We start from the raw sequence: 19,399 nt of genomic DNA on the forward strand, positions 1-19,399 counted from the left end.
GCTCAGGGCTCCAGAGGCTGCCCTTTAGGAAATGCTGCCAGGATTTGCATGGCTTCTGTTCACATGCTGTAGATTGAAAACCAGAACCTTCCAGGGCACCCAGACAAGGGCCCAGAGCAGGGAGCTCTGATTTCTGCAGAATGGAAGACAATGCTGGTGGCCTCTGGGCCCTTGCCTCAGCAAGCTTGTGTGTCACACAGGTTGTTCTGATGGCTCACAAAAGTCTTCTTTCCAGAGCCTAGTAGAATAACAGGTGGCTGGTAGCCAGCCTCCTGTATTTGTTTAGCAAATATTGCTGGTGTACTTTCTCTGTGCTAGGCCCTGTGCTACAACAGAGAACAAGCATAGACCAGGTCCCCACCCTTAATGGAAGGTCCTGTGGCAGAGATAGATGTGCACCCAGGCAGTTAAGATATGGTGTGGTCAGCAGGGTGGGAGCTGGGCATGGCCCATGGGAGTCCAGAGGGTAGCCTTGTGGCCTGGCCTTAGAGATACAGGGGGCTTCTTAGGGAGTCAGGCCCTGCAGAGCCCAGACTTAGGCTAGCAGGCTGGGTAAGAGGGTCTTCCGTCCAGGTGTCTGCTGGGTAGGCATTTATCAGTGCACTCAGCTGTTGTCTTGTGGGCACGTGGTCGGTGAGTGGAGTGAATGAATGAATGAGTGGATGAGTGAACTGGGGGCATTATCAGAAGGTGGTCCCCTAGCTCATATGAGCTGAGGGTCTCCTGCTGCGCTGTCCCTGCTGGGGGAGAACTGGGGGCCCTGGCCGGGAGCTGCCCCTCAGGCTGGACTGAAAATGCCGGTCCCCCTCTTCGGGTTGCTGCTGTTCTCCTCACCTTGATGTCTCTGCTTCTCACACTTCATCCACAGTTCCTTCTCACAATCTCTCGTGTTTTTCCTTTGACCACTTCACTCTTTCCTCTGGATTCCTGGGCCTTCCCACTTCCCCCAGCTGTTACTATACTGAGCAGCTGGTGACCGGGTGGGTATTGCCTGCTGTGTGCCTTTTTCCTGGTGTGTGAACGGGGGCAGACCTGGCTGGGGGCGGGGCCCAGGGTGCCAGGCTTCTCCCGGCCCAGGCCCCAGCCCTGGGTGGGACGTCTCAAGGGCTCCCGGAATAGCCATGGAGCATTGTGTGAGGCCTTTGGACTAGGACATGGGCCTTGCCCTTTCAGAGTCCACAGGCCGGGAGCACGCTGTTAAGCTGGTTCTCATAGGAAGATGAGATGTGGAAAGGAGGGCAAGAGGAGGGGCTGTGGGAGACGAGACCTTTCCAAAGAAGTTATGACAGCCAGGTGATGGGGATGGAGGGGGCCAGAGAGCAGTAAAGATAGGGAAGGATGCCTGAGAAGTGTAAGCACGGGGAGGCCAAGGCCTCATTGCCAGAGGGGCCTGCAGGCCAAGGGGAAGACTTTGGACTTTCCCTGTGACACTCCTGTGCATGCATGCGTGCATGCACACGCACTGAGGCAGTAGCAAATCTCTGATCGGGTGAAGGCAATTGAAAAAGGCAGCCCAGGAGGCTGCCAGGCATGGGTGAGACCCAGGAAGCCCTCAGAAAGTAGCATATCTGGGACCTCAGCATCACGCAGACACTGAATGGCTTAGTTTTGTGTCTTCAGACACCATTGATCAACCTTCCTGTGCTTAGAAGTTCTGGGGTGCTTTCTCAATGTCCTCTAAACACTTAAAATAGGGCTCAGAGAAAAAGTCATTATACTAGTAGTATATATATTGAGCCATAGTCTGATCTCCTAGGCTGGGCAGCTCTGCTGGAGCTGTTCAGGACCTGGTGCTGGGTCAGGGATAGGAGGAGAAAGCAGGAAGAAGCCTCAAGTTTGACCCCCAAACACTGAAAGTATTTTGAAGCCAGCATGGCTACCTCCCAGCCACCTGGGAATCCAGCCTCCCATAGCCCCTCTTGGAGGCTCCAGGACCCAGTGACTTTTAGAAATAGCTGGCACTCTCAAGAGTGGCTAAGATCAGGGCTGAGAAGTCATGGTTTAACTCGCTACATGTTCTTGTTCATTCCACAAGCCTGCACTCTTTCCTTGGGCAGCCTTTTATATACAGGGGGTTTCTTTCTGCCTCTGCCCAGAGCTTGTCCATTGGCTTCCTTTAGGGAGAGAACCCTACCGGGGCCACAGGACCTTTTGCCCCTTGTCTCTCTCGCTCCTCATCCCTCTGGGCGTCCCGCCGCATAAACCCTCTCTGTTTTTTCGGTTTCAGCGCCCAGCAGAGGAGCACACAGCTGAATAAGAAGAGAGCCGTCCCCAACCAGGTAGCCTACCCTGCTGTGGCCTGCAGCTCCTCCCTTGAGGGTGGGAGGGCACTCAAGGACCACCAAGCCCAGTGATGGCGCCTGGCTCAGAGCCTGTCCCGCCAGAACCCCCCACCCCACCCCACTCCCAGCCTCTCATGTCCACTTAGGTTTTGACAATTTGGGAAATGGATCTTTGAGTGCAGCTCTGGCAGGGTCTGGGGCCAAACTGCTCACATGCAGAAGGCCCTATCTGCCATCCAAGGCCATGGCTAGAACTTGACACTAAGGAGAGAGGCCACCCAGTCCCCCTGGTGTCTGTAGGAAAATTGGATTCCTGCCCCAGCCCCAGAGACTCGGAGGCTGTGGAAGAGGGCCAGGAGTGGGCAGGGAGGCTGGTTGTGATCAGCAGTTTGGGAGCACCTGGAGGTGCTTTCAGCCTCATATCTGGGGAAACCCAGAACTGTTTGAGGGATTCTCTGCCTTGATGTCATACTCTAACCAGAGGCCTTGTGAAATAAAGGATAGCTTTATATATGCCAGTATTAAGTGGCCTCCCCTTTTTTTCCCCCTGCTTAAGAAAACACATCATCTTTGCAAAAATTTCTGCCAGTGTCCCCTGCCTTCTCCACACCGGGTGGGGGTGGGGGTGGGGGTGCTGCTGTTCATCACGCACGATGACAGAGCCCCCTGGAAAGAAGGGATGTAACCACTGCATGATTTTTTTTGCGCTTGCCGTAAGTAATTCATATGTTGTTGCTTTTTCGTTTCGGGAGATGATAATGAATTAAATATTAACACCATGAATATAATTAATAGCATGTAATTTTTTTTTCTTTTGCTGTTTTCTCTCCCCTTGCTCTTCTCTCTCCTCGTTTTTGTGCTTTTCCTGCTTTTTCTCCATCCCCTCACGTCCCTTACGTCTCTTTTCTTCCGCCTGCTCTTCTTTGATTTACCCACAACCCTAACTTTGCATTTTCAAAGGGGGAGATCTTGGTAAGTACTCACTTAGTGTGGTAGCAAACGTTAGAGAACTTGGTGGTGGTGGAGATGCTGCCATCCTATAATATTCCGCCCCCCTCCCCCCCCAAAAAAATAACAGAACCACTAAAAATCCAGCTAACCTAAAAAAAAAAAAAAAATCCCCTGCCATGGCCACTGCATGCCAGACTGTTGCCCTGGGCGTGAGCTGACTCACACAGACACTAACCTGCCCACTGCCTGCCTCCAGCACCCACCCCTCCAGCCTGTTCTGGACACATTTTCCTCATTTCCTGTAGGTCAGGGATGGCAAATACTCAGCTAACACCCCAGGCCTTCCTCCCATCACACCTCTGGCCAGGGAAAATTTTGTTCAAGCCCTGCTAGAGAGCTTGTCCTTGCCACTGCCACTGCTCTGTTTGCAGACAACACCATGCAGAAATGTCCCCCGCCTGCACTCAAGGCAGACATTACTAACCGATCCAGCACTCTTTCCCTCCTGCCTCTCCCCCTAATGTGCCCCTGGCAGACATCACTAATCAATCCTGGCTTTTTTTTTTTTTTTTTTTTGCGAAGCATGTGACAGATATGATGAACTAGTTAAGGAATTTTTTCTTTCCCCATGTGATAGCTTTGCACATGACACCCCTCCCATCCCCATGACAGACATGGCTAATTGGTTGGGGGACTCTCTCCTGGATGCTGCCAATCTCTTCCCGCCTCCATAGCAGATATGATGACTGATTAGGCTGTTCCTCTTGCCCCGTCTCTTTGCTGATGGTAGACATCACTAATTGATCCTAGTATCCTTTCCCCCTGTGCCCAGAGTGCCACCCATGGATTGGTGAATAGTATTTGCCATCCCTGTTTTAGGTATCACCTCCTGTCTGTGTGTGGCCCAGCCCAGACCAGCAGTGAGCAAGCACTGCTCACATCTGAGAGCTGAGCTCTTTTCAAGGTGCCGGCCCTTTGGGGAGCTCTCCACCTTGGAGATCATGGCTTGGGCCAATGGCCCTCACTGAGCCTTCCTTTTCCCGGCTACTCTCCCACCACACTAAGCAGGCCTACAGCCGCCCCGCTGGTGATCCCAGGGCCTTTCAAGTAGCTGAGCTGACCCTGTACCAGGGTCTGGAAGATCCAGAAAGACCCCAAAGCTTGGCATGGTTGGCACGGCCACAGGAGGAATGGATCATCCTTGGACCCTTGGTTCCTGCTTTCCCTGTGTGTCACAACCCCGCCTCCCCAGTCCCCTTTGAACTTGAATGATTTCCTTCCTCCAGACAGACCAGGGCTATGTTTCTCTCCACACCCACACCCTGAGGTTTAGTCATTCTTTTCCCACTAGATTCCACACCCCCAGCCATGAAGCCCAGCTCTGCCCTGTGCATGGCTGTGGCACCTGGATCTCCCAGCCACAATTCTCATCCCTGCCCAGACCTCTCACCCGGGAGGAGATGGGCTCTGCTGCCCCGCTTGCCTGCTGCCCATGCCACCCCTGGCAGCCTTTCCTTCTGCCCCCAGCATGCCTGTGCCCTGGAGCATGGGAAGCCTGCCTGCCTCTCTGTCTCCCCAGCTGACCCTAGTCCTGCCCTCCTCCTTTTCCTGAGCCCAGTCCCTTCAGCACAAATTGCTTGGATGAGAAGGCCTGATTGCCCCTTCTTGCTCTAGACTCAGCACCTGTGTCTGCCACCAGCAGCTTGCTCCTCCCCAGGGGGGAGATTTTTGTCTCTGAGTCCTCTTGGGCTCCTGCACAAGCAGTTCTCAGGGTGGCTCAAGGGCAAAGGGACTTGGGGGCGCAGTGCTTCTCCAGACCCTGAGGCTCAGATATGCCATTCCCAACATGGCCACAGCCCTTGCCACATGCCCCAGAGCCAGTCAGGGGCCCCATCTGCCGGCTCTGACCTCAGCTGACCGAGGGTGGAGACAGGCAAGCCAGGCCACAGAGGGGGAGGGGGAGGGGCCCATCTGCCCTTGTGGGGACAAGGCTGGGCCTGGGAGTGCAAGGGCCTCGCCAGGTGAGGGTATCTCCTCTGGGGAGCACCCAGCAAGCATGGCCTCTGCCCCTGTCTCCTCCCCACCTATCAGTCAATGGGTGAAGTTTAGAAGCACCCCCTCTGGGCCTGGGCTAAGACAAGACAGGCCTTACACTCCCCCTGGGGAGAGAGGGTTGTCGTGGACAGACGCCTACGCAGCTCCGGAGCTGGGCGTGGTTGCCAGGTGCAGGGGTTCCTTCCTGGGTCCTATATGGGATGGCCTTGGGCCTGAGTCTGGAGACCTGCTGTCCCACTTTGTCTGGGACTGAGGGCACCTCCGGGACTGTTAGTGCTCAGCCTAGGGGCCTCCTGGGCAAACCAGGGTGAGTCAGTCACCTTGTTGGGGCTGACAGTCTCTGCCTGCTCCCTGGCAGCCACAAGACTCCCAAGTGCTGACTCGTGATCCTAGGGAGAGAATAGTCTATATCCTGGGTCTTAGCAGGGGCTGCCAGGTGGTGTCTCATGGGTCACAGCCTAGGCAGGGACATCTCTGCGGTGCAGAGGTCCCTGGGTGCTCTGTGGCCACCTCTGCCTTCATGGTCCCTGAGGCTCAGAGCTCACTTCCAGGTGGCCCTGTGACAATGTGGTGGGCCTGGGGACAGGGCAGAGTAGACAGGATGAAGGCCTTCTCGAGATCCATCCGCAGGGGAGGCATGGGAGCCTCACCCCACCCTAGGGGGCACAGTGCTCTCTCTTCCCAGCCAGCCCCAGCCACTCGCAGCCCACCTCCTGCAGCTTAGCCGTCTATTGTTGCCTTGGCCTCAGGCATCCCCACCCACCCCTGCCCATGCTTCCTACTGCCGCAGGGTCCCCAGTCCAGAGTGGTGGGGGGCTCCAGCCCACAAGCGCCTCCATGGCCCAGAGAACATGAGAGTGTGCCCCACACACACACCAGGCTAGCCGCCTGCCTTTAGCTGTCAGGTGAGTCCCTCACACAGGCCTGGGTTCTGCCCCATGCTCAGATGACAGCTGCAGCCAGAGGGGAGCCCTATCGGGTTCTTCCAGCCCAGGACCTGCATGTCCCAGTCAAAGAAAAGTGGGACCACATAACTTGAAGCAGAGTGTGGGGCATGATCCCTGGCAGGTCCCCTGGGCTCAAGCCCTCTGGGTGGAGGCATTCCTTCATCCTGGTGTTCTGGAAAGAGCCTGTGGGGAGGGGAGCCCTGGGGCAGGGCCTAGCCTGACTTCCTGGTCAGAGCAGGACTCTGTGCCCACTGAGTGCCTGGGTGAGCCGGGCAGTGGCGACCAGCCTCTGCCAGTTGGCCCCTGAGAGAAAGAACGGTTCCATTGCTCAGCAGTCCCTACAGCTCTCCATCAACGGCTGCCTTCCAGGGGGCGCGAGGGGCAGGGCCCAGGGGGTCCCTAGTACCCGTGTCTCCCCAAGGCAAGGCTGATTCCTTCAGTGTCACATCCACACGTGACACGCCCACCCATAAGCCTGGGATCCCCCTCCCCTAGGCCCCTTCTAGCTGGGCGTACCTCTTGCCACCTGTGCCAGTTTAATCTAACCCCAAGGGCAGAGGGGCTCCCCAGGGACCCAGCTTCCCAGCAGCCCAGGGCCTGTGAGTCAGTCCACGTCTGTCCATCGAGGGCCCCACCTTGGTTTCCAGTGGGTAGCGCTTGGGGCAAGGCGGAATGGAGTTGGGTCGCCTGGCTCTGGGCTGGAGGTTTCTCTGCCGTGGTAGCCTGGCTTTTCTGCCTTGCTGGGGGCGGGGGCAGGCCGGGCTGGGTGGTGGCCGTGGTCCCCCTGCTGAGCTTGGCTGGCCCTCCATCCTCCCCAGGTGATCCGCAGGGGCTGGCTAACCATCAACAATATCAGCCTGATGAAGGGCGGCTCCAAGGAGTACTGGTTTGTGCTGACGGCCGAGTCACTGTCCTGGTACAAGGATGAGGAGGTGAGTGGCTGGCTGGGTGGGGCGGTCAATGGGTGATCTCCACACCTCCTGCCTCCGGGTGGCACTCTCTCAACTTACAGTGGATTTGGAAAAGGCGGCTTGAGTGCCCCTGTGATTAGGATGGTATCGGCCAGGTCTGGAGGGTGTGCAAAAGGCTCTGTGCCTCCTATCCCAGCCCCTCACAACCCACTGTGGGGTCAGGCCTGATGGGGGCTGGGCTCCCTGAGGAAAAAAGGGACATGGGGGAGGGGGAGCCAGCTACAGGCTCCAAACTGATCCCACCCTCCCAACAGTATGGCAAGGGAGGCTCTCAGAGGGGGCACAGACTCGGGCCAGGGACTCAGATTCACAACCAGGCCCTTAGCTCCTCTGGGCCTCAGTTTTCCCATCTGTGAAGTGGGGCAGGATGGTCCTTGCATCTGTGAGGTGCTCGGTCCCATGTCTGTCTTGAGATTATTCTCAGAAGGATGAGGGAGGCCTCTGGGAACAGCAACAGGACTAATAAGCACCAGGAGCGGGTCGCACAGTGCCTGGGGGCCTATGGACAGGGCTGTGAGTGAGTGCAGCCCTGATGACGCAGACTCCGTGGCCTGGGCCACCATGTTTCTCTCCTGTCCCTGGAGAGGCACAGAGGCTCTCCTTGTTGTCAAGGTGATGTTAGGTGGCCATCGTTTGGGGTCTGTGAAAGAGGCTCCAGATGAAGGCACTTATAGAGATGGTGTGTTTCTTCCCCACATCCCTGTGAGCTCTGTACCCCTGCTCTGTGAGGCTGTCCGGGGCCCAGGCTTCACCTCCCCCATTGCCACCTTAACACATAGCTCCATCCTGTGGTCCCAGACGGCTGCCCCACACCCATCACCATATGGGCCTGATAGCGCTCTGCTCACATGCCCATGAATCTTGTCGTACAACTGCTGTATGTTTAGTTCACGTGGGGTGGCACAGCCTCCAACGTGCCCTTGGAGGAGAGGCCGGGCATTCTGATCAGCCCTGGAGATGCCCCACCTGGCTCTCCTCCCTTGGGGGTTCTGGGATGACCCCCCCATGCCTGGGCCTCACTGGCAGCCGGTTGACCCCACCCCAGCTGTGTGTATTTCCACCCAGGCTCAGAGGGGAGGCAGGTAGAACGTGAGCTCTCTCAGGGCCCGTGGGGGAGCCCTCTCTTGTTTATGAAGCCCTTGCCCCGTGCCAAGTTCACTGGCTAGGGGAGCCTGCCATAGTCCCCTGGGGAAGGCATTCTCTTCCTCCCCTTCCTCCTCAGTCAATACTCACATTCCTTTCGTCAGGTAAGGAAACTGAAGCTCTGAGCAGTGACTTGCCCCCGTGTCACAGCGTGGGGAAGGGTCCCTGTGTGGTGGGTGCACAGTGCAGGCTCCCTGACCCTCAGCCCCTCAGCCCCACGCCTGGTCGGTTCCCCACTGCCCAGGCCGGAAGCAGTTCTGAGAAGAGGCGGGTGTTTGAGGAAAGAACGTCACCACCCCACTCCCCTCGAGGCCCGAGGCTCACTCCTGGAATGTTGCGAAGCCTTGGGAGGCCCGAGTCCCTGAGGGGACCCTGTCTAGGTGGCTTCTTCTCCACCCCTGGGGTAGGGGAGATGCGATGCCCGGGGAGCCTTCCAGGGCTGCGCCGTGGAGGGAGGGCGGGGCTGGGCGGCCCTCAAGGAACCTGCGTGGCCACAGCGGCTCCTCAAGATGGCCGGGGTGAAGTGGGGGCGGGGGGCGGCGCGTGCACGTTCCTTCCCTCTCTTTGCGCCCCCGGAATCTGAAACCCTGTCATCAGCTGTCAGCTGGTTTGTGCCTTTGGGCTTCGGGGCGTCCCCAGGGCAGGAGTGACAGACCTCGGCGGTTGGAGAGGGGCGTCGGGCTGAGACCCTGGCCTGGCGGTTTGCTGCCGGGCACCATCACGAGCCCGGTTTTTAACTTAAGGGGGGGGGGCCCTTCGTTCCTTCTTCATCTCGGGGTTGAAAGTGGGAGCCCCAGACCCTCCGAAGGTGGCCCCAGAGCAGAGGCTAAGGCTGTGCTGGGAGGAGGGTCGCGCGCCTGCCGGCGGTAATGAAAACCAGCAGTCCCGTGAATGAGGCCCTGTGTGCGCCCAGACACAAAGCGGGCTGAGATGGGGAGGGGCGCGCGCGAAGTCCTTGCTCTGTCCGTCCCCTGCCCTCTCCCCCTCCCCGTAGTTGGGATCCCCAGCAAGGACCCTGAGAATCCCACCCCACCCGGAGTGGCCACTCCCGGGGTCAGGCCACCTTCATAGAGAAGCCTCAGAGGGAGGCAAGACACCAGGGTTACTTTATTTAAAGAATAAACAAGAGATGGTAGTTCCAGGAGGGTGGGCACAGGGTACCGATTCAGCCAGAGCCCCTAGACCCCCAGCCAGTGTCGGGGTGCCCTTGGCCTTTTCCTGGCACCTCTCCCCCCTACCCCCGCCCAAGCCCTTCTTTATTCCAGAATCTTCTGTCCAGATCTCCGCCCCTGTGGAGAACAGGGCAGTGGGCGATGACACTCACCTCCGGGTGTGCCTCACTGTGGGGGTGGCAGCGAGTTTGGAGGGGGCCCATCCCGACGTGCCGCTTGCCCGAGCCCAGCCTAACCAATGTGCAGACTACTGTACACATTCAGAGCCCCCTGAACAGGTAGTCTGAACACTGGGTTGGCGGGGCCGGCTGTCCATCCATCCCGTGGGCCCCCTGGGCAGTGGCAGGGCCACCGCGCCTCTGGCACCTCCGAGGAAGCCACCCGCCCGCGACCGTCTGCTCGTCTCTTCTGACGTGGCACGGCTGGGGCCAGCGCGCATCTGGAGAAAGTTGTGGGTTTTCAGGAAATCCTAGGGAGGCGGTGGGGGTGGGGGAGGCGGGGGTGGGGGCCGGGAGGGAGAGTCTGGGACCAGGGCCTCTGCCAGCAGGAGAAGGTCTCTGGGGGTGGGGGCGGGGTGCACACGCGCCTCCGTGTCTGTGTGGTGTGTGTGTCACGTCTGTGTGGTGTGTGTTTGTGTCGTGTGTGTGTGTGTGTGTGCGTGCCCGCAGCATCAGGAAGGCGGCGGCCCTGCTCTGGGCGGAATCACACTATAAACAATTCCAGATGTGGCGTCTTGCTCAGGGCCCGAAAGGACTGTGACTCAGTGACTTGGCCTGGCTGACCGACTGGAAGCTTCCTGCCTCGTGATGACACGATAGGGTGGGGGCAAGCAGAGCTTCTTCCACAAATTTCTGGGCCAGGAACTCAGACCCCAAGCCCTTGTGAAGCCCCCAGAACTCTTTGCCGAGAGGTCAGAGGGCCTGCTCACACCCCCTGTGGCATGAATGGGGGGCGCTCACCTCCTTGGCTGCCGGGCTCCTCTTCCTGCCTCTCACTGTGGCTCGGCCTGGAGGAGCGCTGCCCTGCTTCCTTCTTGCATGGAGCCCCTTGGACTGACTGACCCTGGAGCACAGAGTGACAGACAGACAGACAAAAGAAAACCCCAGGTGCCTTGTAAGCACTGACTCCAAGGTGGACATGTGCTCAGAGTTTTCAGTGTCCGTCCTCGCCCTGGACCAGGAGGCCAAGGCTCCTATCCACCTTTTTAATTTTTGTTATTTGTTATTAATTGTTTTTTACCATGCCACAGGGCATGTGGGATTTTAGTTACCTGACCAGGGATCAAACCCCATGCTCCCTGCATTGGAAGCATGGAGTCTGAACCCCTGGACTGCCAGGGAAGCCCTTCCTACCCACTTTTAACAGCTGAAGAAACTGAGGCAGAGGAGAGACAATGAGTGGGGCGGGGACTGGCCCTTCTGATCTCCTAACCCCAGTCAGGACTGAGCCCCCACACCAAGCCTGCCCCTTCGGTAGTCCTGAAACTCCAGGCAGCCCTCCACCCACCGGGGAGCCCCCAGCTCCCTTTCTCATCACCACTGTGGCCCCTTTTGAATTCGGAAGCAGATGTCAATTGTGGGGCTTTGTTCTGATACCTTCCAGAGGTCAGGGGTAGAATGGCTATGGTGTGAGGGAGCTGGTCTCTGTTCTCCAAAGATGTCCAAGAGGTCAAAGGCCAGGAGGGCAGTGGGGAGACCCTGGCCTCTGAAGTCCCATGGGGCCCACTCCACTGCTGTGTGCCCTGGGTGACCAGCTGCCCTCTCTGATCATGCTGCTTCCCAGGCAGGGACGTGTGAGAGGGTTCCAAGAGCTGCTGGACACAGCATGTCTCCTCAGCCCTTGAGAGCTGCTGTGAGTTGGGAGTCGGGGGAGAGTTGGGGAGACCCTGATGCTGTGCTTTGGTTTTCTGATGTAGAAAACCCAGTTAATATGCTGCCACCTCCACCCCCGAACGAAGACTAATGATGCATTTGCACGGGCATATAGTAGGTGCTTAGCTGACATTATTGGGGCTCCGGAGTGTGACTCCCAACTCTGAGACTCACCAGGCCCAGAAACTTGGCCAGGAGATGCACCCTTTCTGAGCTGTTTGCTCAGTAGCCAGCAGGACCACCGTGACTGGCACTCAGTGGGCAGTTTCTGAACAAGGCCAGCCAGGCTTTGGAACTCAGGCCTCAGCTCGAGGGCTCCTCCCTTTCCAGCTTTGCCCAACCCCTACCCCTAGTGCCTGCCCTTCTATGCCTCAGTCTGTCTTGAAAATGGGATCATAGTGGTAACTCACTTGCAGGCTTGTTGTGAAACTGTAGGGGACTTAACGGTTATGTTCACTTAGCGGTTGGGATCCAGGTACAGTCAGAGCTGGCCGATTTTGAGCATCCCTTGTGTGTCAGCAGTGAGCCAGACAGGAGTCCCCACCCTTGGGGATTCAGTGGTCCCAGTGACCTAAGTCGATAAGCAAGATATGTGGTGTGCTGTGTTATGTGAGGAGAAGCACCAGGGTGAAAAGTAGAGGGCGAGTTTGGGGTGGGGTTGGAGCAGGCCTTGCACTCTGCACAAAGGTGTCAAGGAGGGAACCGTGTGGACGTTGAGGGTGGAGAGCAGCATTCCACGTGCAAAGGCCCTGGGGTAGGAGCCCACTTGAGATGTTCAGAGAGAGTCAGAGGCCAGCATGGCTGGGCCAGGTGAGCGAGGGGAGATGGGGCAGGTAAGTTCATCTGGGGAGAGCGAGCCACATGGGCAGTGTTGGATGTTGGCCACGGTCCTTGTGGTAGAGTTCAGCCAAGGCTGACCCCTCCCCTTCCTCTATCAGGAGAAAGAGAAGAAGTACATGCTGCCTCTGGACAACCTCAAAATCCGTGACGTGGAGAAGGGCTTCATGTCCAACAAGCACGTCTTCGCCATCTTCAACACAGAGCAGAGGTGAGCCCACCCAGGACCTAGGTCCCGGGGAGACCAGTGGCCCCATTCAGTCATTCTGCAGCATCTGCAGAACACTTGCTGTGAACAGTCCCTACCTAGGGTCTCAACGGTCCAGAAAGGGAGTCAGTCAAAAAACAGAAACGTGCTTCTGTGGGGCGGTCAGGGAAGGCCCTTCTGGGGAGAGGTGAGAAAGAAATGAGCAGAGCCATGGCGGATGCTAAGCAGACAAGGGATTGGACCTGGGGCTGGTGCTCACGGGTGCCCCCTCGTGGTCATCAGGGGAACAGGCTGAGGAGGCCAGGGTGAGGGTGGGAGACCAGGGAGGAGACACCCGCACTGGCCCCGGTGGGCAGTGGTGGGGCTGGACCTGAGTGGGGCTGAGGACACAGAGGAGGAAGGGATGGATTCCAACAGAGGGACCAAACTCCTGAAGGCTGTGGGTATGAGAACAAGAAGGCATTGCCCAGGGACGGAGCTGCCGTTGGCTGACATGGGGCAGGCAGAGGCAGAAAAGGCTTGGGGCCAGTCAGAGGCTGGGTTTGGGCGATGCCAAGGGAGAGGGGCCCATGAGATTCCACGTGGAGTGTGAGGGAGGCAGCTGGGAAGGTACAAGAGACGTGTTCAGGACTGCCCTCTGGGCAGGAATATGAACTGGGGATTCATTGCTTTGTGGTGGTGTTTCGGGTCTAGAGGGGGCCAAGATCCCAAGGCCAGTGTAACAGAGAAGAGAACAGCCCAGGAGACTCTCAGTAAATCCATCCCCAGGGGTGTTGGTGGGAGACTTTAGCAAAAGCCAAGGCACTTCTCTCAGCTCCAGAAAAGAGCCAGTTGGCAGGGGGTCTGAGAGCAGGAGGAACGGCTGAGCGTGGACCCAGGAGGGCCCCTGCTCAGATTCACACCATCACGCACGGACCCCCTCAAGCCAGGGTTCAGCCAAAGCCTGGTTGTTCTTCATGACTGGCCAGCAGGCACTGGCTTCCTCTCTGCTGGCCGCTGGAGTACCTTCCCCACTGGCTGTTCACACCCACTGGTTCCAGCTGAGCCACCTGGCTTGTGCAGAACAGCTCTGTGCTGCTGCTTTCTGGGCTGGCCTAAAGCTCTGAGAGCCTCTTTGACCATCAGCTGCCTCCAAAGTCTTTTATAGCCCTTTTAGGCACATTCCTCCCACTCCCCACCTCCCATGCCTAAGAAGCCCTAGGGTATGTGAGAGAAACTGGGCTCTGCAGCGGGACAGGCCTGCTGGGAAGCTGTTCCTGGCTGCAAGATGCCGGGCAGCCAGCACACTTGCCTGGTCCTGTGATCTTCCATGCAGTAGGGTGAAGACATTGCCTAATATATTATTGAGGGGTGAATTCAGGAAACAAAGAATGATAGTAGCAGAAACAAGATAGAAGTTTGGTGTTTTTTTAAATAGAAATCAAGTTCAGACGTTACCATCAAGGGCAGGTTGGACAAGCCCACAGGCATCCAGACCCAGGCCCTCCTTATTTCTCAGCTTTCCTTCTCTCTGTCCAAGATGGCTGCCCATTCTCCAGCCATCATGATGATGTTCCAGGCAGGAGGAAGGAGGAGGAGGAGCAACAAAGAAATGCCCTGGAAATCTCAGGGCAGCCACTCACTGACTGCTGGTTGGCCTGAGGACTGTCGTGAGGCCATGTGTGCCTAATCTCAAACCCAAACCTCACTGGAAGACTTTGGGACAGCTTGGCCATCTCAGCCACACCTGCCTTGCGGGACAGGGTGACAGGCGTGTAGCATGGATCCTGGCCCCTATATAGAGAGAACACTGTCCTTAAATGCTGGTTAGTGCCCGTCTGTTTTCCCTCATCTCCCAGCCTTGTGGCTCTGCACCTTCTGCTCACAGACCCACGTGTGCCCAGCAATTCACAAGCCTTCACTGGGAGTCTTGGTCCTGTTCCTGGCCAGCTCTACCTTCTTTCTAAGAATCTGGGCACGTGCTAGACCTTCTGAGTGCAGTGTAGTAGCCACTGCCTACATGTGACTATTTAAATATAAATCAGTGGAAAAAAGTCTTAAGATCACTTTCTTGGTCACCCTGGCCCATTTCTTGTGCTCAGAAAGAAACTACCTGTGACTCACGGCTACTGTGTCGGGCAGCACAGGCAGAAAACGTTTCCACTATCACAGAACATTCTTTTGGACCTGCTATAGTCTTTTTACCAGGGCTTCCCTGGTGACTCAGAAGGTAAATCCACCTGCAGTGCAAGGGACCCAGGTTCAATCCCTGTGTTGGGGAGATCCCCTGAGAAGGGAATGGCAACCCACTTCAGTATTCTTGCCCAGAGAATTCCATGGACACGACTGAGTGACTGACACACGCACTGAGTCACCTCTCTAGAAACACTTAGATGGGAGCTCCCCAACTGGCGGAGAGTGTCATGGGTCACTGCCCCCCCAGGAGAGCATCAGGAGGGGAGTAGCTGAGCTCACAAACAGAATACCAGGGATGCTGCTAGATGCAGGCTCTCACGGAGCACACACCCTGCTCTCATCACGGTTTTGGGTGTCGCAGGCATGAACTCATGAAGCCTCCATCAGGCCAACGTGGTGTAGAGGCCACTGCCATCCTGGGGCCTCTGGTCGTGAGCGCCCGGGTCAAGGGTGAATCTCCGTCAGTCAGGCCAACCCCAGAGCCTGCACGCCAGCTCCTTGTACCCGCTGGGCCCCGGGCAGGGTTAGCCACGGGCCTTTCCCTCCCTCCCTCGCCCCGCAGGAATGTCTACAAGGACCTGCGGCAGATCGAGCTGGCCTGTGACTCCCAGGAGGACGTGGACAGCTGGAAGGCCTCATTCCTCCGAGCTGGGGTCTATCCAGAGAAGGACCAGGTGAGAGCACCCTGAGCTGTCCCCTCCCTCCCGAGAGAAGAAGGGCAGCCAGCATCTCACGGGCTCGGTCGTTTCAGGCTGTTTCCCAGAACTCTCTGAAGGCATGTAGCCCATACCCCCTCACTCTCTGTTTTTTTAATTTTTATTTATTTATTTGGCTGTGCCGAGTCTTAGTTGCAGCACATGGAATCTAGTTCCTGACCAGGGAGTGAATCCGAACCATCTGTATTAGGAGCATAGAATCTTAGCCCCTGGACCACCAGGGAAGACCTCCCATGCTGTCTTGAACAAACAAAGCAGAAAGGGGGTTGGTGGGGGGGTGCTGTCATCAGCACCTAGATTCTCCAACTGAAGTCAAGGACAGGGATACACATGGGCTGGGATCCTGTCTGCTTTATTCTCTCTCCTCTTCCTGTCCTGAGGCAGAGTGAACGTGGCCCCAGATTAATGTGTTGATTAATGTGTTGTCCCATTCCCAGCTGAGTGTCTCTAGCCCACCTTGGGCCGCAGTCACCCCAGGTCCAAGCAGCTCAGGCCGGGGTAGGCAGGGCCGCACAGTGCCAACGCAGCCATCGGGGGCCAGCCCCAGGGAGTCAGCTGTGGGTGGGAGAGGGCAAGCAATTCCCAGAGGAGGGGGGTCCCCAGGCTCGCCTCAAACCACAGTTTCTATCTCACCGCTTCTCCCTCCTTGCAGGCAGAAAATGAGGATGGAGCCCAGGAGAACACCTTCTCCATGGACCCGCAGTTGGAGCGGCAGGTGGAGACCATTCGCAACCTGGTGGACTCGTACGTGGCCATAATCAACAAGTCCATCCGTGACCTCATGCCAAAGACCATCATGCACCTCATGATCAACAATGTGAGTGCCCGCCCCTCTGGGGCCCGCCCCACCATGTAGCCAGATGTGGCCTGAACACACTCTGTACCAAAGTAAAAGTCAGGGACTTCCTGGGAGTCCAGTGATCAGGACTCTGTGCTTCCACTGCAGTGGCACAGGTTCGATTCCCGGTTGGGGGACTAGGATCTCGCATGCTTCATGGCCAAAATAAAGGAAAAGATAAAAATTAAGAGTCTCACCACCTGATTCAAACATCACAATCGGGACCCCCTAGCTTATCTTGGGAAATGGGAAGGTACAGGCCACCTGGCCTACATCCCCTCAGTTGGGTCATTGAAGCTACCACACACGTGTGCACTTTCTCTGACGTTCTGTAGCTTTATAGTAACCCTAGAGAAGGGACTGCTGTCATCCCCATTTTAGAGACAAGAAAACAGAGGCCCAGAGAGGTTAAGAAACCTGTTTCAAGTCACTCAGAAGACTGAGAGGTAGGATTCAAACCCCGGCTAAGTCTGTCCCCACCGTGGCCTCTAATGGCCTGTGCCCCACCTGCCTTCACCCTGCTACCCGGGGGTCCCAAGCCTCTCAGGGCGTCTGGCATCTCTTGAGTGAAATATGGCTACGCTAATGTCTCCTGCTGCAGGCTGCTGGGACAGCTCAGGCCCTGGGCTCAGCGCTAGGCACTTAGCTGTATGTGTAGCCCAGGTTCAGTTTGTCTTGTGACTATAAGAGCTCACAGTAGGACAGTGCCTGAAGCAAAAATCTCGTGTCCCTTCCCTTTCACTCTGTTCTTCCCAGTCTCCTCCTCATGGGTGTCCTGGTACATTCTCACATATGGATGGGATTGGCAATCTATAGGGTGCTGCAGCTATGCAATTTTAAATGCATGTATGCCTTGATCCAGCAGTTCCGCTTACAGGAATTTCTCCCCACAGAGACATTTGCCAGCATGCAAATTGAGCACATGCATGGTTATTCTTTTCAACATGTTTTATAGTGGCCAAGAAATAGAAATCTCTATCCATTTCTTAGAATTCATTAAGTAAATATCCATTTTATTGCAAAAAAATACCCAAAAACAAAAGGATGAAAACTTTCTCCAGGTCTGTACTAACTTTATTAAAGCGGAAAAGGTGTAGAGTATAACAGAATGATCAAGAAGGCTCTATTTGTGTAAAAACAGATGGGAAATCTTCTCTCTATATAATATGCCTAGGAATCTGGAAGTTTGTACAGAAACCTAGTGACCCTGGAAGGGGAATTCAGGAGGCCTAAAGAGACCAGAGTGGACAAAGGAGATTTTTCACTGTATTTTTAAGTGATACTTTTTTTCCTTTACTGCTACTGCTGCTGCTGCTAAGTCGCTTCAGTCGTGTCCGACTCTGCGCGACCCCATAGACGGCAGCCCACCAGGCTCCGCCGTCCCTGGGATTCTCCAGGCAAGAACACTGGAGTGGGTTGCCATTTCCTTCTCCAATGCATGAAAGTGAAAAGTGAAAATGAAGTCGCTCAGTCGTGTCCGACCCTCAGCGACCCCATGGACTGCAGCCTACCAGGCTCCTCCGTCCATGGGATTTTCCAGGCAAGAGTACTGGAGTGGGGTGCCATTGCCTTCTCCGTTTTCCTTTACTAGTTTTTCAAAATTTAAATGTTTGAATAGCTAATGCATTTACATGGTTTGCAAATGCAAAACTATCCAGCACTGTCAACTTTGCGTGTGTTGAAAGTTCATTTGAGAAAATCTGTCTGTATATATATTCTTTTTCATGTTTTTCATTACAGTTTATTATAGGATATTGAATATAGTTCCCTATGGTATATACAGTAGAGCATTGTTGTTTACCTATTTTATATATAGTAGTTTGTATTGGCTAATCCCAAACTCCTACTTTATCCACCTAATTTATCCACCACCACAACCACCAATGTCTGTTTGGTAACCGTAAGCCTATTTCTGTTTTGTAAATGAGTCCATTTATATCATATTTTAGATTCCACATATGAGTGTCTTCCTCTCTGTCTTACTTAATATGATGATATCTAGGTCCATCCATGTTGCTGCAAATGGCACGCAGTTCAGTTCAGTCGCTCAGTCGTGTCCGACTCTTTGTGACCTCATGAATCGCAGCACGCCAGGCCTCCCTGTTCATCACCAACTCCCGGAGTTCACTCAAACTCACATCCATCGAGTCGGTGATGCCATCCAGCCATCTCATCCTCTGTTGTCCCCTTCTCCTCCTGCCCCCAATCCCTCCCAGCATCAGAGTCTTTTCTAATGAGTCAGCCCTTCGCATGTGGTGGCCAAAGTACTGGAATTTCATCTTTAGCATCATTCCTTCCAAAGAACACCTAGGACTGATCTCCTTCAGAATGGACTGGTTGGATCTCCTTGCAGTCCAAGGGACTCTCAAGAGTCTTCTCCAACACCACAGTTCAAAAGCATCAATTCTTACGGCGCTCAGCTTTCTTCACAGTCCAACTCTCACATCCATACATGACCACTGGAAAAACCATAGCCTTGACTAGACGGACCTTTGTTGGCAAAGTAATGTCTCTGCTTTTCAATATGCTATCTAGGTTGGTCATAACTTTCCTTCCAAGGAGTAAGCATCTTTTAATTTCATGGCTGCCGTCACCATCTGCAGTGATTTTGGAGCCCCCCAAAATAAAGTCTGACACTGTTTCCACTGTTTCCCCATCTATTTCCCATGAAGTGATGGGACCAGATGCCATGATCTTAGTTTTCTGAATGTTGAGCTTTAAGCCAACTTTTCACTCTCCTCTTTCACTTTCATCAAGAGGCTTTTTAGTTCCTCTTCACTTTTTGCCATAAGGGTGGTGTCATCTGCATATCTGAGGTTATTGATATTTCTCCCAGGAATCTTGATTCCAGCTTGTGCTTCTTCCAGCCCAGCGTTTCTCATGATGTACTCTGCATAGAAGTTAAATAAGCAGGGTGACAATATACAGCCTTGACGTACTCCTTTTCCTATTTGGAACCAGTCTGTTGTTCCACTTCCAGTTCTAACTGTTGCTTCCTGACCTGCATATAGGTTTCTCAAGAGGCAAGTCAGGTGGTCTGGTATTCCCATCTCTTTCAGAATTTTCCACAGTTTATGTGATCCACACAGTCAAAGGCTTTGGCATAGTCAATAAAGCAGAAATAGATGTTTTTCTGGAACTCTCTTCCTTTTTCGATGATCCAGCGGATGTTGGCAATTTGATCTCTGGTTCCTCTGCCTTTTCTAAAACCAGCTTGAACATCTGGAAGTTCA

The 19,399-nt window shown here is 55.3% G+C and overlaps 1 protein-coding gene across 16 annotated transcripts in view; it reads left to right on the forward strand.

Annotated features, from left to right (window-relative positions):
• The window catches only part of DNM2 (dynamin 2), an 89,981-nt gene that overhangs the window by 64,790 nt on the left and 5,792 nt on the right, over nt 1-19,399 (forward strand). For 6 of the 16 annotated variants that reach the window (XM_061422178.1, XM_061422179.1, XM_061422171.1 and 3 more), the window contains exons 13-18: nt 2,228-2,279; nt 3,243-3,254; nt 7,054-7,167; nt 12,331-12,440; nt 15,175-15,286; nt 15,981-16,145. In XM_061422178.1, the coding sequence (XP_061278162.1) occupies nt 2,228-2,279; nt 3,243-3,254; nt 7,054-7,167; nt 12,331-12,440; nt 15,175-15,286; nt 15,981-16,145 (565 nt within the window). Of the gene's footprint in view, nt 1-950; nt 981-2,227; nt 2,280-3,242; nt 3,255-7,053; nt 7,168-12,330; nt 12,441-15,174; nt 15,287-15,980; nt 16,146-17,485; nt 17,691-19,399 lie in introns of those variants that run through there. The other 10 variants (XM_061422172.1, XM_061422166.1, XM_061422167.1 and 7 more) reach the window with 4 other exon arrangements.

The sequence above is a fragment of the Bos javanicus genome, chromosome 7, assembly GCF_032452875.1.
Source record: "Bos javanicus breed banteng chromosome 7, ARS-OSU_banteng_1.0, whole genome shotgun sequence".
NCBI classification, from domain to species: Eukaryota; Metazoa; Chordata; class Mammalia; order Artiodactyla; family Bovidae; genus Bos; species Bos javanicus.